This window comes from Lissotriton vulgaris, chromosome 3_1, assembly GCF_964263255.1.
Source record: "Lissotriton vulgaris chromosome 3_1, aLisVul1.2, whole genome shotgun sequence".
In the NCBI taxonomy this organism is placed as follows: domain Eukaryota; kingdom Metazoa; phylum Chordata; class Amphibia; order Caudata; family Salamandridae; genus Lissotriton; species Lissotriton vulgaris.
This window is the reverse complement of record NC_141689.1, coordinates 2,081,674,114-2,081,701,956: the sequence shown is the minus strand read 5'-3', so window position 1 is coordinate 2,081,701,956 and position 27,843 is coordinate 2,081,674,114. Positions and strand designations below refer to the sequence as shown.

The window sequence follows — 27,843 nt, the reverse complement described above, 5'->3', positions numbered from 1 at the left end:
AGAAAAGCTTATCTGGCACTACGTCAAAAACTCAGTTTTAACTTATGCGGTTGCACTCGGAAAGTATTATTTCTATTACTATATATTTCTCCTTCTTATCAAAACTACAATTGTGTTGTCTTGGGTGACAGAATAGATATTTTAGGGGGATGTAGGGTCAGCCAAATTAACTGTCTTAGCACGAAATCAAGGATGAGGGCAGCGATGCACTTCGTATATTTATGTAGTATTGATTAGTACTGAATATTAGACCGCTTGTATTTGAAATGGTTTTAAAATGACTGTAAATAAGATATTGACACTATCCATAAATAATGCATTACTTAAAATTGTCCATTTACAGTTACCCCTGACGAAGGGCTGGACTATAGCCCGAAATGCATTGGGTCCGAAATGAAATAAAAGAATGCTGCTCTGAACCACTTAGTGTATTAAGATCTTATTTTCAAAAGAAGTCCGGATGCACACATGGAAATATGAGAAGTTTCTTAAATGCAGTACAAGAAACATGTGGATTTGACGAATGTGATGACAGCAGAATGACAAACATTTATGAAGAACATTGCATAAACTGTGAAGAGTTCGAATGGTTTAAAATTGGGTTGGATATGGAATCCTCATATGCAGTGCACCTGGGAGTGGAGCGTGTAACCACGCGCTCCCCACATGTTTATACTTAGTATTGGTGTATTCGGGCTTGGACAACCCAGGCATGCACGCAATTGGTTAAAAATTCTTTGGTTTAAATGAAACGGAACATAATGGGAGAATAATGGTGTGCAGACCACCTACAATGTTCTTTTAATCCTGAAGGCAGGATGCTGGTTTCTAAGTGTGAGGGTGCCCCTGCATGAGCTGGACACTCCTGCAAACCTGTAGTTGATTCTCCAGGCTTTGTAAGTGCGGTTACCTATTTTAATATATCTAGTGGATATAAGTCATTACGAGATGTCTAATTATATAGTGGCTGCAACGAACCCAGTCATGTTTGATATAAAAAATGTTGGAATCATACCCCAACACTAATTCCAATGTTGGAAGTATGATCCCATGTACTGGGGAGCTCCCTTGGGGTACCCTCCTGTACTCCTGTTACAGCCTTTCAGGGTCTGACTCAAGCTAGTGTTACTGCCGAACAGTGACACGATTCTGCCCTCCGACAACTGAGCCAAACACGAGCAGGGGAAGGTAGAACAATAGGTTTCCTGTCGCAGTGAGGTGTGACCACCTCCCTAGGCAGGACTTAGTGTATTAGGCTGGGATAGGGGCACTTCCCAGTGCCACCAGACTTATTTGAAGGACAAATTTGGTGCCCTCCTTGCATTCTCTAGTTAGAACCAGTTCCGGGAAACCCCTTGGCTGCCACTCAGGTGTGAAACTGGACAAAGGACATGGAAATATCCTCCCCGCTGACCAGCCCCTCCTCTGCGAGGGACCCCTGAGGCATCCTAACTCCTTTCTTAGGGTATAAAATGGCTTAGCTGTGGGTGGCTACTCAGATTTGTCATGGGACAAGACTCAAGCATAAAGCCATGTCACTCTTCGACCGTCTGGACACTTGGACTTCATCTGGAAACGAGACTGCATCAAGGTAGACTCCTGTTATGTTATGTTATGTTATGTTAAATTTAATTTCTATAGCGCACGGCTACTCCATGGGAGTGTCCCGGCGCTTTATATTGGCAGCTCATAAGAAAGAAACATAACAACAGATAAAAACATTCATTAACAGCGAAGGAAACATACTAAAGGGTAAAAAGCCAGGTTTTAAGTCCCTTCCTGAAAGACAGCAGATTAGATTACTCCTTGTCTCGTTGTTGTGCAAGTTATCTTTGTCGTCTGTGCCTGATCTTCTTCCAGGCTCTTCAACAGACATGTGGGCATCAAGGACACCCGAAGTAATCTCCCTTGGACTCAAGGAGTCAATCCACTACAATGAAGCTGGCTGGTCTGCAGCTCATGACGTCCCACGGACGTCGAAAGGCTCAGCAGCATGGTGGTGGTTCTGCAACTCCCTCCGGGTCTGACCTTTCTTCTGCAATTTTGAGGCCATATCCCTTGTTGGAACCACTAAGACCGAACCCCTGTGCACAGCATCGACTTACCATTGCCAAGGCTTGTTGCCTCTTTAGTCCAGAGATCTTCAGGCTACAAGAAGCTCCAGCCTCTAGCATCTCTTCCTGCCAAGATCTTTATTCTCACCCGATCCTCTACACTGTGGGCCTTCATCTTTGGTGAGCTGCTCGAGGTCCTCTTGCGACTCCTGTGCCTTCGGCCTGTGGGTCCTCTGGAGTGTCTTCTCCTACTTCAGTAGGCTCCCCTGCTTGCTCAGGGCCTGCTCTGAGTCTCCTGCACTTGGTGAGTCCCTTGAACTTTGCTGGTCCCATAGTTTCTCCTTCATCGTTTTCCATGCCTGTGGCTGCTGCCAAGGCCTGGTGGTGCTCCCGCCGCACACCGACCCCCTAGTTCTCAACTTCTGGCGTCATGCATGGCTCCTAGTCTTCCTCAGTGTCGCCTGTTCCCCACAGTTGCGACGACAAGGTCACTGTCAGCACTCCTGCATCTTCCGTCATCGGTGTGCATTGCTCTTCCGTGCCTCCGGGTCACCTCCAAGTGGCGTACACTGTGTACCCTCTGCCTGCAGGTCCTTTTCGTCAAGAATCCACCCTTGGATTCCACCGAACTCTTGCACCTTCTTTGTCAGCGGCATCTTTTCTGAAGTCCTGCATTGTGGTCTACGGTTTCTGAAATTGCTTCGCACCTATGCACCCTGCTTCCCTGGTGTAGGTATTCTGGTTCCTGGGGTATCCACAGGTGGGGTGACTCTCCAACCTTCTGTCTTCCACAGGGTTTCTTCAGGGTCTACTGGGAAGGGTCATTCTTCTTGAAAACTGAAACTGCGACTTTCCAATTGACTTCTATTGAGAATGCGGTTGTGTGCACACTCCCTCCGTGGGTTTCCTGGGTACATACCGTTGTGGGTCCTTGTGTTTCCAGATCTTCTGAGTCTCCTGGTCCATGTCCCAACTTTGGTTGCATTTCACATTCCACTTTCTTATTATATGGTTTGGTCTCTCCCAGGGACCACTGTGTATTGGGCTTACTTACCTCTTGTAATTGAAGTATTGTTGTGTAGTTGATATCTCCGGCTAGGATATATACAAGTGTGTTAGTGAGTGTTGTGTAATAAAAAGACATATTTTTATAACTACACTTTGTTATTCTTTTTCATTTAACCTACACTACATGGTTAGATCTGGTAAAACAAGCAGCTGCTTAAAACTCCTTCTGGACTAAGCCTGAAGGCTGCTCTCCACAGTTACCACTTAGAGAGCATTTCTAAGGTTGTCTAAGATCATGAAAACCACCATAAGGGTTGTCTGGATTAGTGCAAGATGCTTCACTTAAACAAATGTGCACCATATCCTAAGCCAGCCTCCTACACTACACAGGCGGGGTTTAAAGATTTGGGAGGACTTTCGCGGCAGCTTTGATGTTCTCAGTGAGCTGCGCAGCCACTGAGAACATCAAAGTGGCTGCGAAAGTGCTCACCATGTGCCACACCCTCCCTTATCCCACTTCCTGCTTGTTCCTGTTGCTGCTACTTTTTGCTCTTTCCCTAATTCTCTACCTCTTCGCTTTTCTAGCGCTCTTCTCTCCTTTCCTCTTTTCTTACTCATTCATCTTGCCTTGTCCTTTTCTCACTCTTCCTTTAGTCTCCTTTCACTTTTCTCTCCTCTTTTAGGTTGCCTCTTACTCTCCTTTCTCTCACGTTTTCCCTTTTCATTTTCTTAGTCTGCTTTTTTTCTTCTCTCGCTCACACACTTGTCTGAACTTGTCTTCTCAGCTTTTCTTCCCCACTTTGCTTATTACCCCCTTTATACTCCTCCCCTCCCCCCCGTTCCACCGGAATGCTTGGTTCAGTTTTTTCGGTAGCGCGTTGCCAAAACAGAAGTGTTTCTAGGCTCTTCGTTTCTTTTTATCTTTTTCCCTTTTTTTCTCCTTGTTTTCTTGCTCCCTTTTTTTCTCTTTCATTCTCATGTTCTCCTCCTCCTTCAATGGTTCCACCACCTTCCCCCAAGTTGTCTTTTGTTTCCGCCTCCGTTTTCTCTTTTCCCAGTCATAATCACTCTCCTGGCTCCTCTCCCTGCCTCACCTTCTGCCCACTTTTCCCCCTGATCTCTCTGCGTCTGGCTTTCCCTTTCCTCTCCCCCCCCCCCCCGCCCTCGGGGGAGCTCAGTACGACCTGTTGCTTCCCTTTCCTGCCACAATGACTCTTCCACATGTTGTGGTTAATGAAAATGCGTTGTGAGCCCGGCCGATGACACTTCAAGAGGGCTTGCTCCCCTCCCCTCCCCTCTCCTGTCCCTCCTGAAGGGGAGACCTACCTAGTGCCGGCTGACTGTCTTCACCAAAATGTGTGATATTCGGCAAATCGCTTGTTTTAAATGCCACACTTGTAATATAGTTCTCATAAGTATCAGCGTTAATCATTACCTATTCTGCAAGGAAACATTTACAGAGACAGTGCACATGGGGACATAAACAAAAAACATATTAGCTATTAGCTTTTCTAATTTGTTCATTGCTTATTTTGGAACATATTTCACATAATTGAACAAATGGGGATAAAAACATAAGACCTTAGCTTTACGAACATCAGTCTACCGAAATGGTTGCAAATCCCCAGGTTCTAAATGCTGGCTACTGGGAGTTTCCCTGGAAGGCCACTTATTTCTTCTTTCCATCTTGTTCACATCAAGGGATCATCTCATTTTAAATAGGTGATTCTGGTTACTTTAGGGAGGATGGATGTGGCTGGTTACACAACATTCCCCAGTTACACACTTTTAGCTGGATTCAGTTTTCACAGTGGTGGCATCATCCTTGTACTATCGGTCCGAGTGGCACATTGCATCTGGGCACAGAGGTCCCGTGCTGCTTTGTTGGATCGAGCTGAATTATCTTGGGTGTGGTGCCACTGACTTGTTGCACTGAGAGCACAGGTCCACATTCTTGACTAGTTGCATGTCATGGGTCTTAACCTATTCCTCTTGAAGGTGGGTGGGTGCACTAGTGCCTTCTTGTGACAGTTCACAGCTCAGTAGTTTTGCTGGTTAAACAAAGTGTATTGTACTCTCATAGCCACACACAACCCCCCACACACACAACTCCACACCCCCACACACACAACCCCTCACACACAACCCCCCCCCACACACACACCCCACACACAACCCCCCCACACACACAGCACTCCCACACCCCCACACACACAACCCCAAACACACACACAACCACACACACACAACCAAACACAACCACACACACACAACCACAAGCACACACACAAGCACATACAACCACACTCGACCACACAACCACACACACAACCCCACAAACACACACACAACCCCAAACACAACACACACAACCCCCCACACACACAACCACAACCACACACAACCCCCCACACACAACCCCACACACATACAACCCCACACACACACAACCCCCCCACACACACCACACAACCAAACACAACCACACAACCACACACACAAGCACACACACAAGCACACTCAACCACACAACCAAACACACAATCCCACAACCACACACACAACTCGAAACACAACAGACACAACCACACACACAACCCCAAACACAACACACAACCCCACACACACAACCACACACACACAACCACAACCACACACACAACCACACACACATCTATCTATCTATCTATCGCCCTCACTCTATCTTTCTATCTATATATCGCCCTCACTCTATCTGTCTATCTATTGCACTCACTCTATCTATCGCCATCACTCTATCTATCTATCTATCTATCTATCTATCTATCTATCGCCCTCACTCACTCTATCTATCTATCTATCTATCTATCTATCTATCTCTCTATCGCCCTCCCTCCCTCTATCTATCTATCGCCCTCCCTCTATCTATCTATCGCCCTCCCTCTATCTATCTATCGCCCTCACTCTTTCTATCTATCGCACTCACTCTATCTATCTATCGCATCACCACAGCATTACTCAGCACCACCACAGCATCACTCAGGGGCACCACAACATCACTATGCGCTACTACAGCATCACTGAACGCCACGGCATCACTTGTCGCCACCACAACATCACTCAGCGCCACCACAGCATCAATCTGTGCAACCATTCAACAACAACTGGTTCAAATATGTTCTCTCGATGTTTCAAGCTTTATTACAAATGTCACAAAAAGATGTTAATATTTCACTTCTGTTCTTGGATTTTCGTCACAATAAAATACGCTGAACATAATCTTCACAAAAGTTATTTACAAAAGTTTAAGCTATTGCCATTATAAATTGCAATAACTTGTATTTAAGTATTAATTATTTTTAAAAATTAAAAGCCATTGTTATTTGTAATATCAATACATTTAAGTCACGTAAATACAACACATATTGCATTACAAATGCTATAGGTGTCACATTTGCGAAAGTTATAACTATTGGCATTGTAAATGACAAAGCTATTAATTTCGCTATTTTCAAAACCAACACATAAATAAAAAATGTGTCATTTACAATACCAGTAGCTCAAACTTTCTAATGCAAGACCTATTGCATTGCAAATGCTTGTTTAATTTATGTTCCTGCGCTCTGACGTGTAGCCCTTTTCGAAACTCCAAAACAAAATAAATAAACAACATCCTGTGTCTGTAAGATATAAGGTATGTCTAACCAAGTGACCCTTATCTGGCAGTAGTATAATAGGAAGTTCCTTACACAGGTTACAGATGTTTAAGTATAGATATCAAAGGACCAACAAGCTATCACAAGAGCTGACACCTTGTCCCTCCAGTGTCAGTTCGCATTAGACAGCAACTGTAGGGCCCACGAAACATGCACAAACGTTGACAACCAGAGCTGACATGCAGTCCATGAAGTGAATCAAGGAAACAAAATTAACCTATCTTTATTGAGTCTCTCCTTTGCATCTTATGCCTCTTGTACGTCTGTGTAGAACTTAAACTCTTAAAAAATCTGATTTTTATGCTGGTTATGTTCACAGAATCATTGATTCCAGTAAAGAAAAAGATTGTTGAAAACGTTCCAAACAATTGTGTACTAAACAGAGAAGGTATGACCCATCATATTTTAGAAACGACGTTCTGCAACCAGAAGAAGAATTCTCATAGCTGCGGCTGGACACGTTCAGCATTGCGCAGTCCACATCTGCAGGTCAGTTGATGCCTTCTGTATTTGAATGCAAATTAGTCAATGTATGAAAGGAAAAGCATTTGAAATATTTGCAATGTTTCCTTGTACTTGTGTTGAGAAGCATTATTTTATTTAAGGTGGTATAAAAGAGAACTTCTCAAACATCCTCGGTTTTCAAATCAAGGCACATTGATGTTCTGGAATCATGAACAGGCGATTGTCACTGCTGAGTCCCACACCATGAGGGTCTTTCACAATCTTACCCTAAATTATTGATCATGAACAGTTTAGGTTATTGGAATTCAGGTAGCGCTGCATACTTCCATTTGGTTACCTTAGAAACCTTGGATTCAAAAAGTAAAAGGTATAGGAAAATTCAAGTGATCCGAAGATTAGATTTAAAAACAAATTGTCCTCATCAACAAACTGCTGCTTTTCCATACCATATAACCTCTGACATTTATCAGTCACCTGCAATACGTCAGAAGTAGCCTAGATTATTAACCATTTAGCTTCAATCTACTTTCCCTCGGGAGTTCTTCCTCTACAAGAGTAAATCCATATCTAGAAGACACTCACCTGACTTCCCTCTTGAAAATATTTAACTTTTTTGTCTCTTCTGTGGGCTGGTGTCTCATAATATCGTACATCTTAAACATCGATATACTTAAACATTCAGAGATCCAGACTGCACATAATAGGGCAAGGGATACAGGTCAGGACTGTATGCAGTGGCATAATGCTAAATGGTCCCCTGTTTCCCTCGCAGAAAGCCGCAAGGGACCCCAAGACTCCCCAATCTCAGAAAAATTCATAGGTCTTGGGTTGAGTGGCAGCCGCCTGACGAGTGCAAGCATCCGGCGCCACAGGGATGTAGCAGGGATTCAGCTTCTACACAGAACTGTGCATAGAGACTTGGAACCTCAGTGAATTAGGTTGTGCCAAAGCTCACCTTAGTACCCAACATCCCCTACCAGACTAGCATCAGTGTCTCATTGGCTCTTCCATAACACCAATGATTAGACAACCCAGAACATTGAACTTAGATTACCTCAGGCAATGTGGAACACATGAACACTCTTTCGTTATACTATCATTACAGTCCAAAACAGGGAGTAAATGGAGACACGTGCAAGTTTGAAATGTTTATTTCTAATACTGTGTTCTCATGCGCAGTATCTTAGCTAATACAAGCAGACATATTATCAGCAACACGATTATCAGCATAGTTACTATTCCATTAAATACAAAGGGAGAAAGCATGTTATAATGCTAAATGGAAACAGGTTTAAAATATACCTATATTTCACCCTCCCTTGCTAATAGTTTATTTTATATCTACAGTCTTGGGATTACAAAGGCTGCCCCATACCTCTGGTACTAGCAGAAATGGATCACATCAGATTCTGCACCAGCTCTCAGCATGCGAATGTTCTCCAAGTCTGTCTGAGCATGCCTACGCAGTGCATTGTTAAACGCGCCAAAATCAGAGGTGGCCACAGCTGCATATATGTTATGTCTAGAACGTGCGCTGATCAGTCCGAACAACAACCACTGTGTTGAAATAACCTTGAAGGCCTCGACACTCACTGTTCAGACTAAGCTTACCAAGCAACGCTGCTAATATAGAAAAACATATTATTCTCGTGTGAAGCAAAACACTCTGATAGACTTTAAACATTTATTATAATGTGTGCCATGGGCAACAAGGCAGCAGAAAGGAAAATTGGCGTTTAAACTTCTAATAAGCTCATGTCTACTTAACACAGTGTGAATGCAAGGCTCAGCCCCACGACACTCTCCCTTTATTTGAGCACGGGGGCAAATTAGGAAAGCTGTGTTTAAGAACACTAGTCAGAACCAAGTTCAAAATGCCACACGTGAAAAAACAGGAGTAAACTCCAAAAATAGAAAGTACTTCAAATCAAGCAATTGTATTCATAAGCATAGGGAAGTCAATAGGCCTGGGTGGAAAAAAATGAAGACGAGAGAAAAAAAATATGTCCAACATGTGACCTCGGTCATGGAAGAGAGAGAAGCAATAACACATCTCGCTCCAACAATGTATATGCAAAGTTTGTTGCAACAGCCTCCAATAGGAAGTCATTGTTCTCATCTGAAAACATTTCAGCCGTCCAATTTAGCAATGGGAAGGAACATACATGTTCCTCAATAACCGGAGCCTCTAGCACCATCAGAGGACAACTCGGGTCTTCTTCAATGTAACTGCATGCCAAGAAATCATGCGCTGCTGCGAACACATTCCAATGTCCCAGGACTCCATGCATTGCTGCAAATGCCATAATCCCTCCACCAGAACAAAGCAATTCATGAGCAACTAAGGGGCTCATTAGTTGATCATAATCCGCGTTGGGAGACACCATATTGCAGAGACACAAATCCAGGGCCCAGTCGAAATCGCAACTCAGGCAATAAAAGACAGGCTGGATGCATGTTAAAAAGGAAAATAGAAACGATAATCCATACGCTGCACTCAATGTAGCAAGAAGCAGCGCTCTTCAAGCATTTGGTTGCGGAGCAGCAGCAGCCGTGACAGATCTCCTCGCAACACATGACGAGCATCCATTTTGAAATAAACAAAACAACAGACGTACGCCTGCAACCAGAGCGAGCATTAAGGGAAATCCACAAAACAGGCTGGAAAAAATCGAATGAAAAAATGCCGGGCACACACCAAATATAGTTTGAAAAGAAGTCACAAGGCCACTGCTAACAACTTTAAAAAAGAGAGCCAGCCCTGTGGTGGAGGACGCATTAAAGATAGTGTGAATTAATTCACCGGAATGCAAGGGCAAATCCGTATTCAATAAAGCATGCACCTCTGTGCGGGTGTTTGCCACGTGAGGGACAAATGTTTCACGAGCAGATGTGAGGGCGACTTCTTTCTGAGACAATAGAGCTCTTATGCAACTCATTATGTTGAACTCTGCTTTCAAGGTCGGAATCGACAGCCAGATGGAAACATTGAGCTTCCCATGTGGGGAAGGAAACATAACGTTTTTACAGAAGACTACACGTTCACTGACTGTAACCACGTAAGGAATGCCGGCTACCATCCCACAACAATCCTCATTATTTAAAAGTAAATAAGGAGTAGTTTCTGTCCTGTAACTCCAGTTCTGTAGTAGGGGTATCTCTGTGTATAGTCATAATCTAGTGAATAGTCCCGCCCATGTGCGTGGACCTCGGCAATCAAAAATAATCTCTTAAGTTGTCAAATCATGCAGAACTGCAAAGACACTTAAGAGAGAATTTAAAGACAAATAATGCAGCCTATCTCCACAGGCTACACTGTCCAGTACTTCAACTAGAAATTCCACCAAACCACACCACACATAACACAGCCTTTCCAGTTTCTTCCATAGAGAAACTTGCCTCTACCAGTAAAAGACTCTGGAATGATAGAGAGAAAGGCATGGACAGACAAGCCCCATAGGCTGCCATTATGTGGCTTAAATAGGATACTGTGCCTTTAAGAGAACTTTCCAGAACTTCTCCCAGTATCCCAGAATGCACAGCAGGTCCCTTTTACTTTCAGTTCTTTTTGAAGGCGTAGCACGCCAGACCTGTAGCATTCCTTATATGAATATCTTTCTCCACCGGGGAGGAGGGTGGGCGCTTATGACTATAACGGAGATACCCCTACTACAGAACTGGAGTTACAGGACAGAAACTACTCCTTCTGTAGTAGGGGATCTCTGTGTATAGTCATAATCTAGTGAATAGAATGGCAAGCCCATCCCCACACCAAAGCGGCGGTGGAGAGAAGAAAATTAACACCACTATTGTGCGAACAAATTCCGCAGCGAAGCCTGCCCAACCTGAGCATCTGCCCTGGCATCAGTGTCCAGACAGTAATGCTTAGCAAAGGTATGAACTGACTTACAAGTGGCCGCCTTGCAGATCTCTGCAATCGGAACATTACGGAGTAAAGCTGTCGTGGCAGCTTTTCCCCTGGTGGAATGAGCCTTAGGTTTAACGCCTAAGGTCTTATTAGCTTTTTGGTAACACAACTGTATGCAGGACACAATCCACCTAGAGATGGACTGCTTCGAGGTAGCAAGACCCGTCCTGACCGATCCATAATTGACAAATAATTGGTCTGACCTACGAATATCTTTGGTTTTATCCAAATAAAATTTCAACACCCTCCTAACATCGAGGGAATGTAGAGACCTTTCCGCTGGAGATGAAGGATTCCGAAAAAACCTAGGCAACGTTATGGTCTGGTTGACATGAAAATCAGAAATAACCTTGGGAAGAAATTTAGGGTGAGTACGCATAACAACCTTAGCAGCATGAAATACAGTGTAAGGTTCTTGGCAACACAACGCCTGAATTTCACTCACCCTGCGGGCCGATGTAATGGCCACGAGGAACGCCGCCTTCCAGGACAGGTGCTGCAACGAAGCCCTATGAATAGGTTCAAAAGGCTCCTTCATCAATCTGGACAGCACCACATTCAATTCCCATGAAGGCGAAGGAAGCCTGACAGGAGGGAACACTTTCTTCAAGCCTTCCAAAAAATCTTTGATCACAGGGATCTGGAATAAGGAAGTCTGTGAAGGGCATTTCATGTAGGCAGTCAATGCAGCAAGATGAACCTTAATGGAATGAACATTAAGTCTAGACTGCGCCAAATGTAGTAGGTAAGGAAGGATGACGTCTTCCTTGCACGTCGTAGGGTCATAGTTCTTGGACTTGCACCAGATACAGAACCTCTTCTACTTGTAAGCATAGGAGGCCCGAGTGGAAGGTCTCGTATCTTGTCGTCCCAAGATCCTTTCCTCTGATCCCACTGGTCCTCCAAGCACTCCTGCAATGGTCTCATGTGCAGTCGTGCGTGTGGCGTCAGGAAGATACAAGAGGCCATCGATCCCAGTAGAGAAGACACCGTCCTCACTGTTGTAGATGGAGTGGTCATAAGAGCCTTAGCCTTTCGAAGGAGTGATAATCGTTGCTCCTCCAAAGGAGACACGCTTGCTGACAGCGTATTGATGGGGGCTCCCAAGTACTGTATGCATTGGACCAGAGTCGGGACAGACTTGGACATGTTGATGTGCAACCCCAGCTTGTTCAAGAGAACTCACGTCTTCTGGAAGTGTGCTCGAGCTTCCGAGAAGGAGGAGGCCTTGATCAACCAATCGTCCAGGTACGGGTAGACAAACACCTTGTTCTTCCTCAGGTGTGCTGCTACCACCGCCATGCACTTCGAGAACGTTCTCGGCGCAGACTTTAGTCCGAATGGGAGTACTGTGTATTGATAATGATTGGCGCCGACTTGGAATCGCAGGAACTTCCTGTGTTTGTGTGCAATGGGCACATGAAAGTACGCATCCTGTAGGTCTATAGCACATAGCCAGTCTCCCTGTTGCAACTGAGGATAAATCTGATGCAACAACAGCATGCGAAACTTCTCTCTGCGAATCCACTTGTTTGCTTGTCGCAAGTCCAGAATGGGCCTGAACTCGTTCTTGTCCTTCTTGCGAACCAGAAAGAACCGTGAGTACAGACCTCTTCCTCTCTGAGACAGAGGTACGTCTTCTATCGCCCTTTTCCTTAACAGGATATCGGCCTTCGCTTGAAGCTCGCGCAGCTGAAACTGCGAGCTGACCGGTGGAATCGCTGGAGGCGGGCTGGTGAACCGAAGACTGTAGCCATTGCAAACAATATTCAGCACCCACTTGTCCGGAGTAATTTTTCTCCACTCTGCCAGAAAAAATTGAATGCTTCCCCCTACCGGAGTGGGTAACGGATCCGGGGGAAGTAAGCGCTCAGGGCCTAGACCCGGCCGGGCCTTTGGTCGCTGGTGCCGTCTATTGGCACGTCTTCTATCGCCCTTTTCCTTAACAGGATATCGGCCTCCGCTTGAAGCTCGCGCAGCTGAAACTGCGAGCTGACCGGTGGAATCGCTGGAGGCGGGCTGGTGAACCGAAGATTGTAGCCATTGCAAACAATATTCAGCACCCACTTGTCCGGAGTAATTTTTCTCCACTCTGCCAGAAAAAATGTAATGCTTCCCCCTACCGGAGTGGGTAACGGATCCGGGGGAAGTAAGCGCTCAGGGCCTAGACCCGGCCGGGCCTTTGGTCACTGGTGCCGACTATTGGCCGCCTCTGCCCTTCGGGCGCTTCTGGAACGGCCTTCGGAACTGCTGTTGTTGCTGTTGCTGTCCCGAAGCTTGGCCACACCCTCTGCCCTGTCCACCAAACCGTCTTTGGAACGGGCGGTACGATTTCTTCATCTCTTTGGGCTTCTCCAGACCCACAGCCGTGAGTGTTTCGGCCTCCGCCTTCATGCGGGCCATTTCATCATCTGCATGTTTCCCAAACAGGGTTTCGCCAGAGAATGGAAGATTGGCAACCCTTTGCTGTGCGTCAGGTTTCAGTGACGTAAGGCGGAGACAGGCATGTCGTCGCTGGTTAATCCCATGGCAAAAGCCATGCGCCGCTAAGAGGGACGAATCTGCTGCAGTGCTGATAATCTGATTCGCCACCAGCATCCCCTCATTTAACACCTCCTGGAAATCTTCCCTCTTTTCACGAGGCAGGTGTTCCACAAACTGCTGGAGGGAGTCCCAGAGGGCACGGTCATAGCGTCCCAACAAAGCTGTGGCACTCGCAACCTTCATGGAGGTCGCCGATGTTCCACACACCTTCCTTCCAACCGAATCCATCCATCTAGACTCTTTGTCTGGGGGGACTGTGGATGACGGGGTGGTAGCATGCTGTTTGCGAGCCGCCGTCACTATCACAGAATCTGGAGGAGGTTCCACCCTTAGAAAAGCCGGATCAGAATCGGGAGCCCGGTATTTTTTCTGTAGTCTTGAGGGGGCCGCCTTAGTCACCGCCGGGGTGAGAAAAAGGTCCATGGCCGGTTCCTCCAAGCCCGGCACCAGTGGCAATAGTGGACGAGACAGGTGTTTCTGGTGCAGTGTCTCGAAAATTACTGATGTCTTTGGCGTGGGCACCGTCAACGAGATGCCCAATTTTGCTGCGCCTCTTAACAGGACATCGTGAAACGCCACCAGATCATCAACCGGTGACACCCTTGTGTCCGGTGACCCCGACAATGTCAGAGAGTAGTCCCTGGTCCCTGAGGACCTCGAATGGGAGCGAGACCTGTGCCTCCTGTGCATCTCGACCGCATGGATGACCTGTTGTGTGACCGTTCCCTCCTCCTGGAGCGAGAGCGCGACCTCCCAGTTCGTGGGCGCTCCGCCGGTTTCCGTGGAGGTGTCTTCCGTGGCCTATCCTGGGGTCTTGGTCTAGGAGTCCCCTTAGGTGGTGTAGGAAGAGGAGGCAGTGACGCCGACCTTGGTGGAGGAACAGGAGGGATCTCCGACCGAGGGGCGGGCCCATGCGGTGGAAGCGGCGGTGGTGGTTGTCCTGAGGGAGGAAGTGGTGGAAGAGGAGGGTTGACAGGAGGATCCTCCTTAGGGACAGGGGGAGGGGGAGCCTTCGGCCGAGGTAGTGTATATACCACCAAGTACACCGAGCCCGGTGACTTCTTCGGAGGAGGGAACTGCGAACCAGCCCCTCCAGTAGGCGATCGCCGTCTCCGGCACCCTCCACCAGACTCAGCGTGACTTCTGGCGCCAGAACTCCTTCTGCGCCGCTTAGGAGAGTAGGAACAACTCCTAGAAGCCGATCTCTTCCTCTTCGACTCCGAGCGTCGCTTTTTCGGTGTCGAATGTAGCCTCCGCGACTCCGGCGTCGAACGTCGCCTCTGCGACGTCGACCTCTTCTTCCTCGACGCCGAACGCCGCCTCCGTGACGTCGACCGTTCCATTCGACGACGAGCGTCGACTCCTCCTTGATGCCGTCTGCTTTCTCAAGGTCCTCGACGTCGAGGATCCCTCGACGCCGACAGTCTTCTCGACGGCGAACGGCGGTGTCGCCTCGACGGCAAGCACCGATGCCTGTCGCTTTTCCTTCGACGCCAATAGCTCGACGCTGACGTCGACGACGACGACGAAGACGCCGTCGACTGTGGTTTCGACGGCGGCCTACCCAGGCTCTTCGACATCGAATCTTCACGCCGTCTCGACCCGGAGCCCCGGGGAGATGGGGAACACACCGCCGTCATCCCTCTCGACGCCGTCGTCGATGCAATCGACGCCGACGGAGACCGGGACTGTTTGCTGGTCTTCCTGCCTCTGGGGAGCCCCCCAGAGGCCTCAGCAGAGGCAGAGGGAACCTTCCCAGCCTCCTCAGACCCACCTGCAGCCTGCAGTCGTCTCTCCTCCAGGCCTTGAAGGCTAATCTTCAGCCTTTCCCTCAGGGTCCGTGCTGAGAGTTGCTGGCAGATGTCACATTCTTCAGGGACATGTGCTTCAGGGAGACAGATAATGCAGATGTCGTGTGGATCAGTCTTGGACTTCTTCCTTCCACATGCTGGGCATTTGTCGAAAAGAGCAGGCATTTTAGAGCCCTAAAAAGCCTGATCAAACACACAGGAATGAAGGGAAACACCAAGAACTGTAAACTGCAAACACTTTTATCAAAAAGTGAACACAAATCCAATATAAACCCTTGACAAAGGGAGAGCTCAATGCCAGGGTCCTGTTAGCAGGAGCCGGAAAAAAGAACTGAAAGTAAAAGGGACCTGCTGTGCATTCTGGGATACTGGGAGAAGTTCTGGAAAGTTCTCTTAAAGGCACAGTATCCTATTTAAGCCACATAATGGCAGCCCATGGGGCTTGTCTGTCCATGCCTTTCTCTCTATCATTCCAGAGTCTTTTACTTGTAGAGGCAAGTTTCTCTATGGAAGAAACTGGGCAGGCTGTGTTTTGTGTGGTGTGGTTTGGTGGAATTTCTAGTTGAAGTACTGGACAGTGTAGCCTGTGGAGATAGGCTGCATTATTTGTCTTTAAATTCTCTCTTAAGTGTCTTTGCAGTTCTGCATGATTTGACAACTTAAGAGATTATTTTTGATTGCCGGGGTCCACGCACATGGGCGGGACTATTCACTAGATTATGACTATACACAGAGATCCCCTACTACAGAACTAACGTTTGTTAGTAATGTGAATGTGGGTATGATCCCTCCCTAAGGCACCTATAGGTAAATAGCAGTGACCAAGCTGCATGAAAATAATCGGTGCCCAGAGGTTCATATCTACCTAGTGCGTAGTACTTCATGCAGGCCTCGAACTTGAGTAGAGGGAAAGATAAACGTTGCTTTTCAGTCAAATTAAAAGGGGCAAACAACGATGAAGTATTCATGTAGTGCCATGGCACTTTTCCTGATTTCAATGTCTGCAAAGTCCAGGCAAACTGCATAATAGAACGCAATTGTTTTTCACCATGGTACAAAACAGACACATCATCTTGCACAATATCAACAACAGATGAAACAATATTATCTAATGTGTAAATGCGGGAAGAAAGCGTGTTAATGCTGTTATCTACAACTGCTAGCACCTTTTCTAAATTTGCTTGATCTATTGATCCAATGCGGGAAGCAGCCTCAATCTGGGATAGTTTCCAAACTTCCTTGTAGATAGCATAAATCCACCTTTTGGATCTGCCGGAAGCCGGGCCCTTGACAAAATCATTCAGATCAACATCGTCAGTCAATTTAGATAAATGTAGCTTAACTGACGCTACAGTGGAATGTTTGAGACAACTCTGACATAATTTGCCTACAGAATAGGTAGTCACAGAATGGCCACTCTCAAAACGGGGATCCACCCTAACCTGTGTGTAGCCTGGAGCCAAACCTAGAAAACGATGTTGGCAAGAATCTGCACTTTTGTGCCACAGCAACCAACACTTAAGATCGAAACTGGATATATTAAAGGTAGAATTTAGTAACAGCGTCTGTAATTCTTTAATTGAAAAATTGGTATTATTATCCCAACCGGAGTATTCCTCTAATTCAGGAAAAGAAGGACCATTTAATTTTTTAGTAGTAGCCAATCCAAAGGAAGTCGTTTGTGAAATTGTAGAATTCAAAAACAACATATGGTTCGGGATGAGACATGCACAATGCATAGCCTCAGTGCCTTGCACTTGCCAACTTTTAGAACCCCAAACAGATTTAGGATCAATAGTATCCTTCCACAGTTCATAGCCCCCAACAGCCAATTGGTCTAGAAAGGACTTTGAATACAATATTTTCGTGTGGGTAAGTCTAACCTTGGAAGTGGACTTCTCTGTCATTTTTAAGTAAAATGCATTGCGATTTGACTGATTAAAATCAGTCAAGTCAGTGAACCTCTTTAAAAGAGAAGGGGAGCTGCCTTCAACAGGAGTGGGACAATGTTCCCATTGTGTATAATTAACCATATTCCTCCTGGTGTTAGCCTTATGCAGGTAGTGATTGCCAAAGTGTTGATAACAAAACAAATCACCATAATATGCGGAATCTAAATACAAATCTTCAGCATCAAAGGCAGCATAATATTTCAAATCAGAAAACAAAGCTTCTACGGCCTGAACATCCCAATCATCAGAACGTATATTTTGTTTAATCACATCACCCATAGAAACCCTTAGAACATTAGGGACATCAACCCCTTAAGTGCTGCCTCGGTGCATTGGCCGACGGCAGCACTACCTCCCCAGTGCTGCGCACGACCATTGGACGTCCATTCAGCACTAGTTCCAATGGACAGCGCAGCACTGGGGAGGAATGTTTAATAGCATCTATGAGGTTAATAACCTCTGTGGGTCCGTGGATTTGAAATCTAATAGCATCCCACACAATCCCATCTAAGACGGGCCAAGCACTAATATTAACAAAAGCCAGGTCCCTCTTCAATCTATGCGATGAGGAATGGGGTGCCAATGTTCCATTAATGTGTCGAATACATGTTCTTTCTTCAACATAGTGTCCGTTGACAAGATGGAAAAAATACACCACAAATCCAATGGACATGAACAGGTAAATTGAAAAAAGCACCAACCAAATGTAGGTCAAGGAGGAATCAAAAAATGTTTTTTAAACCATGCTGCAAAAGAAGAAATTTTTGAAGGGGTCTTCGATGTGTTAGAGTCAGTGTCAAATGAAAATCTGGACTCCGTAGCCAAACAAGTTTGCAAATCAGGCATTAATAAGTCTGTGGGGTAAGTATATTCAATCTCATCAAGATGAGCATCAGGTGGAGAACTCAATAAAGGACTGGAAACTGCAGGCATCTCGAGGGCAATGACAGGCCTGGTATTAGAAGCCGGGGCCAAAACTGAATGTCTAAAAAAAAATGGCAGGAGACCGCTGGAGTCATACTAAGAAGAATCGGCCACTCTGTGTAGTTTGACATTGTCAATGGAGATGTACCTTTTTTCTTTACGACCTGGAAGTGATGGTAAAATGACTGTTCTTGTGCCCTGCACTCCAAGTACAGGAACAGGAGCTCGATATGAGGGACCAAATTCTTTCTTGTTTTCGATCTTCTCTCGAACCAGTTCTGCAACTCTGGGTAGACAGCCAACTACCGGAATCTGCAATGCAGCATTATATGTGGAGGGCAAGTGTTCCTTTGCAAGACTGTCTCTCGTCTCCTGTAGATTCTGTAAAACATGACAATGTTCATCTACGTCAAAGGGGGCAGCAACCGCCGCCTGGTCTAGACCTTCAAGGTCCGGGACGAACATTTTGATACCAAAGAGCATTTTGTATGGGGTTCGCCCACCCAGAGACCTTCTAGGGAGATTATTAAGTGTACGTTGTATGCTATTGAGATGGGCCAGCCAGTTCCTGCCAGTACCTATAACCCTAGCTGTCAAAGACTGCTTTAAATCTCGGTTCATTCGTTCCACAACACTATTACCCTCAGGTCTGTATGGAGACGTAAACTTGACTTGGACCCCCAACAAACTCATGGCATCCTTGTACACCTTAGAGAGCAAAAGTAGGACCTTGATCCGAATGGAAGGTGCCACAGGCAAAAATTCCTAAAAAGAGACGCAAGTCTCTTATGACAGTTCGCGAATCAGTGCTGCGATGTGGCCACACCCAAACAAAGCGTGTGCAAGAATCAACTGCTACTAAGATATACTTATACGCAGTATCAGAGGAAAAAGGACCGCAGTGATCTGAATAAACACAAGCAAGTGGTCTATTAGAAATGTACAACTGTGTCTGGGGCGGACGCGTAGCAGTCGAAGGCTTGATCTGTTGGCAAATGTCACATTAAAGGACATAATCACACGTCTGTTTGTACAGCCCCCGCCACCAGAAACGTTGTTGTAACTGAGAAACAGTAGCCGAAACGCCATCATGCGCAAAAGCAACACCCTCGTGGGCAGCTGTAATCAGTGTGGACCTGCTGTCCGCGTTGGGAATTATTCTTTCACCAACGTCCAATATTTTCACATAAGGAACTTTATCAGGACTTAAATGATAAGAATACTTTGAAGGGAACCCCTTAGGATATTTACTTCCCCTCTCAGTAGCGGCAACCGCCGCCAAGATGTCATCATCAATCTTACTTTTGGAACGTGTAACTGCTGCAACCAAATATGTCGAAACTGCTGTTTTTGCGGCCTCATCTGCAAAACTATTGCCAACAGCGTGAACTCCCACACGTTGATGACCAAGAGTATGAATTACATACACGAGTGGCAGCTGCTCTTTAAGTTCAGCCACTCGGACCCAGATCATTTTATGTTTTATTGTGCTACCCTTGGAATCACGAAAATCATTCTGAATCCAAAAGAACAGATTTTCATTGTAAGACTGGACACAGTAGTAAGAGTCACTCACAATAAGAGTAGTCACACTAGGATCAGCGTACTCCAATGCAAGCATCAGAGCACGGAGCTCTGCCAATTGTGTGGTACAGTACCCTAATGTCTGCGTATGTACGACATCGGACTTGAACTCATCATTCACCATGGTACTTACCACAATGGCGCAAGCTGAGACGTATGCGTGCTTAGACCCATGCGCAACTTGCGCTGAACCATCAGTGTAAAGGATACAATGGAAATCCTCCAAAGGCCGCATGGTTAACAGAGCAGGATGAACAAATTCATACTGCAAAAACTCTTGTGACTGCAAGGAGGCATCAAAAATGAATGTGACATCCGGAGATGTCAATTATGCAGCCCATTGTATCCACCGTGGGTGCAAAGCTTTAGAATTAGGTACACTGGCTTTCGTCACTGCCTCTAGTTCAGGATACGGGGTAACAACCAACATGCGTTTTCCCTGCGACAGTGCACGTTCCTTAAGAACCGCCATTTGCACTGCTGTCAAAAAATTTTCCACAGTGAAAAACCGCATTTCAGCCAAAGTGTACAAGTGAGACTTGTAAGCGATAGGTACTGTGTCACCTTCATTTTAAGTAAGGTATGTGAAACCCACCGCCCCAGGGATGATTCTTATCACCAGGTTGGTGTGGTTATCAAGAGTCAGTAAGAATTTAGATTCTAGAGGACCAGCCTGAAAGTAGATTGTATCAAGGCATACAATGGCTCGATACGCTGGGCATATTCGGGAATATATGTACGTCCGAAATTCAAAAATCCCAGCAAAGACTGTAATTTTTTCAGTGTTGTAGGAGTGCGCAGCTGTGCGCATTTCTCCAAGAAGTGAGGAGCCAATCCTCGACCTTCATTATTGAGCTCATAGCCCAAGAACAACACTGTGTACTCTGCAATGTGAGACTTTGCAAAGTTGAATTTGTAACCGAAGTCCGCAAAATTGCAAATGATGCGGTCAACGCATCACAGATGCGCCCAAATTTCGTCGTCTGTGAGATAGATGTCATCCACATACGAACACGCATCTGGGTCCACTCTCTCCAAAAAAGAGACAATGCGGCCAGCAAACATACCCGGACTATTCTTATAGCCCATGGCCAGGCGTTTAAATTGGCGTTGTTTGCCGCCACTTGTAAAACTGGTCCATTGGGAACTCAGACCAGATAAATTGTGGGCAAAAAAAACGTTGGATATGTCAAGTGTGGTTTTAAACCCTTTGTGCACAAGACCATCCACCAAAGCAGAGCTGTGGGTATTCTGTACTGCATAGGTAGAGCAATGTGAGTTCAAATGCCAGTAATCCAATACCAACCGGTACGAACCGTCAGGCTTGGTCACAGTAAAAAGTGGGTTATTCATCGGTGACACACAAGTTTCAATCACTCCTTGATATTCGAATTGTTCAAGGATTTCCGCAACGGAAGCCTTTGCTTCACGCCGTATAGGATATTGAAGTTGAGGCTGTGGCATAGACCGTAAGGGAATCTTGTGGTGTGGGGAAAATTTATCCCAACCACAGAGAGTACGGTACAAAGCCAGCGCAAGGGCCTTAGCCCACTCTTCTGCAAAATTCAGCGCATGCTCCTTTGCAACTCTGCAAAGAAACTGGAACAAGATCACCACCGACCAGATCTCCGCATCGCTCCTTCAAAACACCCCAGCCCTCTCTTCTAATGCTAACGAAGCCGCCGCCAACCTCACCCTTTGGTTATCCAACACCGCTGACACCCTAGCACCACTGAAAAAACGTCAAAACAAACCTGGCAGCAAGAAGGCCTCATGGTTCAACGATGATCTCAAGAAGTCCAAGAAACTCTGCCGCTCCCTTGAAAAGGCCTGGAAAAAAGACCCAACCACCAGCACCAAGGACGCCTTCAAAAACGCCACCCGCACTCACCACCAACTAATCCGAAAAGCCAAGAAAACAGCATTCAAGGATCGACTTGACAACAACGCCCACAACAGCAAGGAACTTTTCAACATCGTCAAGGAATTTTCCAATCCCTCGGCCAACTCCAACGACATCACCCCCTCTCAAACCCTCTGCGACTCCCTAGCCTCATTTTTCCACAACAAGATTGCAGACATCCACAACAGCTTTGACAACCAACCCGGAAACCAACCCACCCTACCATTTGCTGATCATCTTCCCCCCGTGAACACCCTTAACGACTGGAACCCAATCTCCACTGAGGACACCATCCGCCTGATGAATTCCATCCACTCAGGATCCCCCACAGACCCATGTCCTCACCACATCTTCAACAAAGCAGACTCCGTCATAGCACCGCACCTCCGAGACGTCATCAACTGCTCCTTCAACTCCGCCACCTTCCCGGAAGACTGGAAACACGCTGAACTCACCGCCCTTCTGAAAAAACCCACAGCGGACCCCACCGAACTCAAAAATTACCGCCCCATCTCGCTTCTCCCTTTCCCGGCCAAAGTCATCGAGAAAGCTGTCAACAACCAGCTCGCCGCCTTCCTCGAAACCAACAAATCCCTCGACCCCTCACAATCTGGCTTCCGAGCAAAACACAGCACCGAGACCGCCCTCATCGCAGCAACAGACGACATTCGAACTCTACTGGACAATGGAGACACAGTCGCCCTCATCCTCCTCGACCTCTCCGCAGCCTTCGACACAGTCTGCCACAGCACCCTTCTACAGCGCCTCAGAAACATCGGAATCCAAGGAAAAGCACTTGAATGGATCACCTCGTTCCTCACCGGAAGAACCCAGAGAGTCCGCCTTCCACCATTCAAATCCAAGGCCTCTGAAGTCATCTGCGGCGTACCACAAGGATCCTCACTCAGTCCCACCCTCTTCAACGTATACATGAGCCCCCTCGCGGCCATCGCACGCCATCACAACCTCAACATCATCTCGTACGCGGATGACACTCAACTGATCCTTTCCCTCACCAATGACCCCAGCACCGCCAAAACCAACCTACACGAAGGAATGAAAGAAGTTGCCGAATGGATGAAACAAAGCCGTCTGAAACTGAACTCAGACAAAACAGAAGTCCTCATCTTAGGTACATCCCCCTCTGCATGGGACGACTCCTGGTGGCCGGAAGCCCTCGGAAAAGCACCCATCCCGACAGACCACGCACGGAACCTAGGCGTCATCCTGGACTCTTCACTCTCAATGAACAGACAAGTCAGCGCTGTATCCTCTTCCTGCTTCAACATTCTTCGCATGCTCAGAAAAACATTTCGCTGGATCCCCTCCGAAACAAGGAAAATAGTCACCCACGCTCTGGTCACGAGCCGACTGGACTACGGAAACACCCTCTACGCAGGGACTACCGCAAAACTCCAGAAGAAACTCCAACGAATCCAAAACGCCTCAGCCAGACTCATATTAGACATCCCACGCAACGATCACATCTCTGGTCACCTTAAAGACCTCCACTGGCTACCCATCAATAAGAGAATCACTTTCCGACTGCTTACCCACGCACACAAATCACTCTACGACATCGGCCCAGAATGCCTCAACTCACGACTGTCCTTCTACACCCCCTCCCGCCAACTACGCTCCTCCAGCCAAGCCCTCGCCACTGTACCTCGCATCAACAAGACCACCATGGGAGGCAGATCCTTTTCATACCTGGCTGCTAAAACTTGGAACTCTCTCCCCGCTTACCTTCGCCTTACCCAGAACCACCTAGCATTCAGAAAGCAACTTAAAATGTGGATTTTTGACAAGTAATTCTCCTCCCCCTCCTAAGCGCCTTGAAACCCTACGGGTATGTAGTGCGCTATATAAATCCTTTGACTTGACTTGACTTGAGGGAGGATTACCTCCTCCCCTCTCGAAGCAGTGAGAACAAAAGGTAGGGGCCAGTCAGCCTCAGCTAACAAAATGTCGTAGGTAGTTGTAAGATTTTCCCAAACTACCCCTTTTATGGTACGTTGTATGTCACCTTCAATTAAATGGACAAATTCAAAAAGCCTATAAGGGGGAGCTACTCTACTATCAGCTGTCTCCACAATAACATATTGATCAGTCGCTGTCACCTTCAGTAGTAGACGCAGGGCTTCTCGTACTATGGTAATCTCCACCGCGCTGTCCATCAACGTCAGCGCCCATGTCTGATTCAGAAGCTGCGTTCTCACTATCTGTGGCATATCTCGCTGTTAAAGCTGCAATTTATTTTTCTGAAACTGGGGTCTTTACTGTGAAGAATCGTCCTGCTTGCCTTTTCCGTCTTTCGGGCGGGCTGGTCACGACTCTGCTGGCCACCCCTACCTCTGCTGCCGCTTCCACCACCGGACGAAGAGGCCGATGTGTCCTGTAAAGAGCGAGGAGAGTGTTGATCAGGAACCTGAAATTAATCAGGCGACTTAATCGTAGTGTGGTCGCGCAAATCATAAAAGCTCTCAGTAGACGCAGGCACTGGTGATGGGGACGGGACTCCTGTTTCTGCTGCTGTTTCCCCTGTTTTTTATTTCTGTTCCAATTTTTCTTTGGAGCTGTGGTTTGAACGTCTGTTTCAAACTTCGCACCCTGAGTTTGTTTTTTATCTTTAGTAGAAAAGGGCTTGACACCTAAACTATTACGGCCAATGGTTTTATAAGCCGCTGTAATAATTCTCGGTAACTGTCGGGGTTTGTGGGCATCGGGGACCTCGCGTAAGGCGTTAGCCACTTGAAAGTTCACTGCATCTCCCTTTATATTAGAAAGGACTAGATCGGAAACTACATCAAATGAGCCCACGAGTCTCATTCCCAACTCAACCGCAGTCTCTGGTCCGTGTTCGTCCTGAACACGCTTAATGACCGTCGGAAGAACAGCCATTGACGGAGTGCCGAAGCACCTCGTGTACACTGCCGCAAAAATCCTACCCCATGACTTGCAGTCACCGGTTTCTGATACCAGGTACTTGGGTAAACTAATTGTAAGAATCCTGTGTTTTTCTATGGGAGTCGAATGAGGAAATACTGCTTCCAGCCGGTCAAACTTCTCGGCAAGCCAAAAAGGCATATCATCCTTATCCTGGGGACGCTTGCCCATAACTGCATTTACCATCACTGGACTAAGCTTCATTCTGCTCGGTCCAGCTGGAAGGGCCGCAACACCAGGGACCCCGCCCTGGAAATTGCGGGTAATGTATTGAACTAAGGCCCAAATAACACTGATAGCAGAGTTATACAAGGTCCGTAATTCAGCAAAGGGGACTAACCCCGAACGAGGATGCGGGGTGAATCCAGCCAAAACCGGCCAAGAAGCGCCTGGAATGGACAAAGGACCCAATCTAATTGCCGTTAAACTGTGGGGAAGGGCGCCATCAAACCAAACACGGTGCTGCCATGCAGAAATCGGAATCTCCTGTGTCCTATAAGGAACATACTCCAAGGGTACGGCAGTGTGAGTGTAAGTGTTAAAAACCTGAGTAGCCGCATCTGCTGCAGGAAACGTCACCCATGAGTAGAAAATCTCAAACGGGTAAGCAACCTCAGCACTCACCACTAAAATTACTGCCATGCCCTCCAAACCAACGTTATAAGCCTGCAAATGATTGCGGACCGCAATGCGATTCTGCTGCTGTATGTCAACGTTAGCCATAGTGACACAGAGAAGAAGAGGTACAATGTAAAACAATGTAGCACAACTGGGTAGTAATACAGAAGGAAACCTTTTTGAAAGATTCAAGCATGAAAAGACCTATGTAACTATAGGTAGGTTTGTCCGACACCATCGTTATCTGGAAACAATAGTGAAGGGGCTAAGGACTGATAGAAGTACTACTCAAGCGTCATGTAATAAGACCACCATTGTATGGGCGCCATGTAGCAGGGATTCTGCTCTTACACAGAACTGTGCATAGAGACTTGGAACCTCAAGTGAATTAGGTTGGGCCAAAACTCACCTTAGTACCCAACATCCACTACCAGACTAGCATCAGTGTCTCATTGGCTCTTCCATAACACCAATGATTAGACAACCCAGAACTAATCTAAGTTCTATAACTTAGATTACCTCAGACAATGTGGAACACATGAACACTCTTTCGTTATACTATCATACCAGTCCAAAACAGGGAGTAAATGGAGACACGTGCAAGTTTGAAATGTTTATTTCTAATGCCGTGTTCTCATGCGCAGTATCTTAGCTAATATAAGCAGGCATATTATCAGCAACAAGATTATCAGCATAGTTACTATTCCATAAAATACAAAGGGAGAAAAGCATGTTATAATGCTAAATGGAAACAGCTTTAAAATATACCTATATTTCACCCTCCCTTGCTAGTAGGTTATTTTATATCTACAGAAGGTCTCTTGGGATTACAAAGGCGGCCCCATAACTCAGGTATTAGTAGAAATGGATCACATCAGATTCTGCACCAGCTCTCACCATGCGAACGTTCTCCAAGTGTGTCTGAGAATGCCTACGCAGTGCATTAATAAATGCGCCAAAATCATAGGGGGCCACAGCTACATACATGTTATGTTTAGAACGTGCGCTGTCAGTCCGAACAACAACCACTGTGTTGAAATAAACTTGAAGGCCTCTGCACTCACTGTTCAGACTAAGATCACCAAGCAAGGCTGCTAATATAGAAAAACATATTATTCTCGTGTGAAGTAAAACACTCTGCTAGACTCTAAATATTTATTATAATGTGTGCTGTGTGCAAAAAGGCAGCAGAAAGGAAAAATGGTGTTTAAACTTCTAATAAGCTCATGTCAACTTAACACAGTGTGAATGCAAGGCTCAGCCCCACAACAGGGACTGCAGGGCCCTTCATTACGTCTCTTCCTATAAGTAAGGCACGCATTACCACCTTATCCCTCATACTCCATAAAATCCTCACGCTTTGAGGATATAGACTTTGAAGCTGCAAAGAACCTTACAGATACCACAGATGAAAGCCATAACACTCTATGCAGACCCTGAACATACCAGTGAACTGGAATAGAAGAAATAAGAATCTTACACGGACCAAGAGATTGAGGAACCCTGCTGTCATAATTAGCTGAAAGGGACAAGTTCCATATAAAGTGAGGTGCCTTGATAGCAATGACAGATGCTGTGCTGTATAAGTGCTGATTAAGAACAATATGCCATATTTTTCTCTCCACCCTGTTGTTGTGTACTCCCAGTTCTCAATTAGTCCTTCTGTATTGTGCTTGAGTTACAAACTCCCAGCCTCCCTGTCCGATCTTCACTTAATCCTGTGAGCTCCATTCCACTCTGTTTAAATTGAGATTTAATTTTACATTGTTGGCTTCAGTCTAATGAGCAAACGCAATCCTGTTGTCACATCAATATGGCCGTTGTTTTCAAAGTTCTTATAGCGTAAATGTAAGACCAGCCCTCTGTTTCTAATATACACTGAAGATATTCCTGCAAATATAAGCATTATTGTTACTGTTCCAATATGTCCATCCTTTTGAGAACAGTGATGTTTTAGCGCACTCCCACAGTGATAAGGCAATCATCAACAATGTCGTATTGTTTTGTTTATTGCTATTTCAAAACATTGTTTCATAATCAAAGAGAATACAGCTGTTAAGAACTTTTAAAACACAATACAAACAAACATGAGAACAGCAATGAATATTGTTAACTAGCCATAAAATCAATCCATGGGCTGGAATCACAAGGGGCCATTTGCAACCTGAATTTGTGTGGATTTCAACACGTTGCTTCTAATTATCTATGCTGCATACAAAAATCTGGAGACAGCCACTGTCACAATCGAGGTCGTGTCACTTTTGCATATTCTATATGCCTCTCCTCAAACAGACAAATCTTCATATGGGGACAATACATTTGGACCTATGTTTCGCATAGAGGGGACAAAAGAGCAGTACATGCTTGTCACTTTCGCAGGAAATTTGGCAGCATGGACAACAATCAGATTC

At 46.2% G+C, this 27,843-nt stretch overlaps 1 protein-coding gene and 1 pseudogene across 1 annotated transcript in view; one reads left to right on the top strand and one right to left on the bottom strand.

Moving 5' to 3' along the window:
- PAICS (phosphoribosylaminoimidazole carboxylase and phosphoribosylaminoimidazolesuccinocarboxamide synthase) overlaps positions 1–27,843 on the top strand; it is a 450,256-nt gene that overhangs the window by 311,128 nt on the left and 111,285 nt on the right. Inside the window, exon 11 of the mRNA XM_086962612.1 lies at positions 7,077–7,246. Within this exon, the coding sequence (XP_086818738.1) occupies positions 7,077–7,246 (170 nt within the window). The remainder of the gene's footprint in view (positions 1–7,076; positions 7,247–27,843) is intronic.
- LOC147728827 (uncharacterized) lies at positions 7,400–20,437 on the bottom strand (annotated as a pseudogene).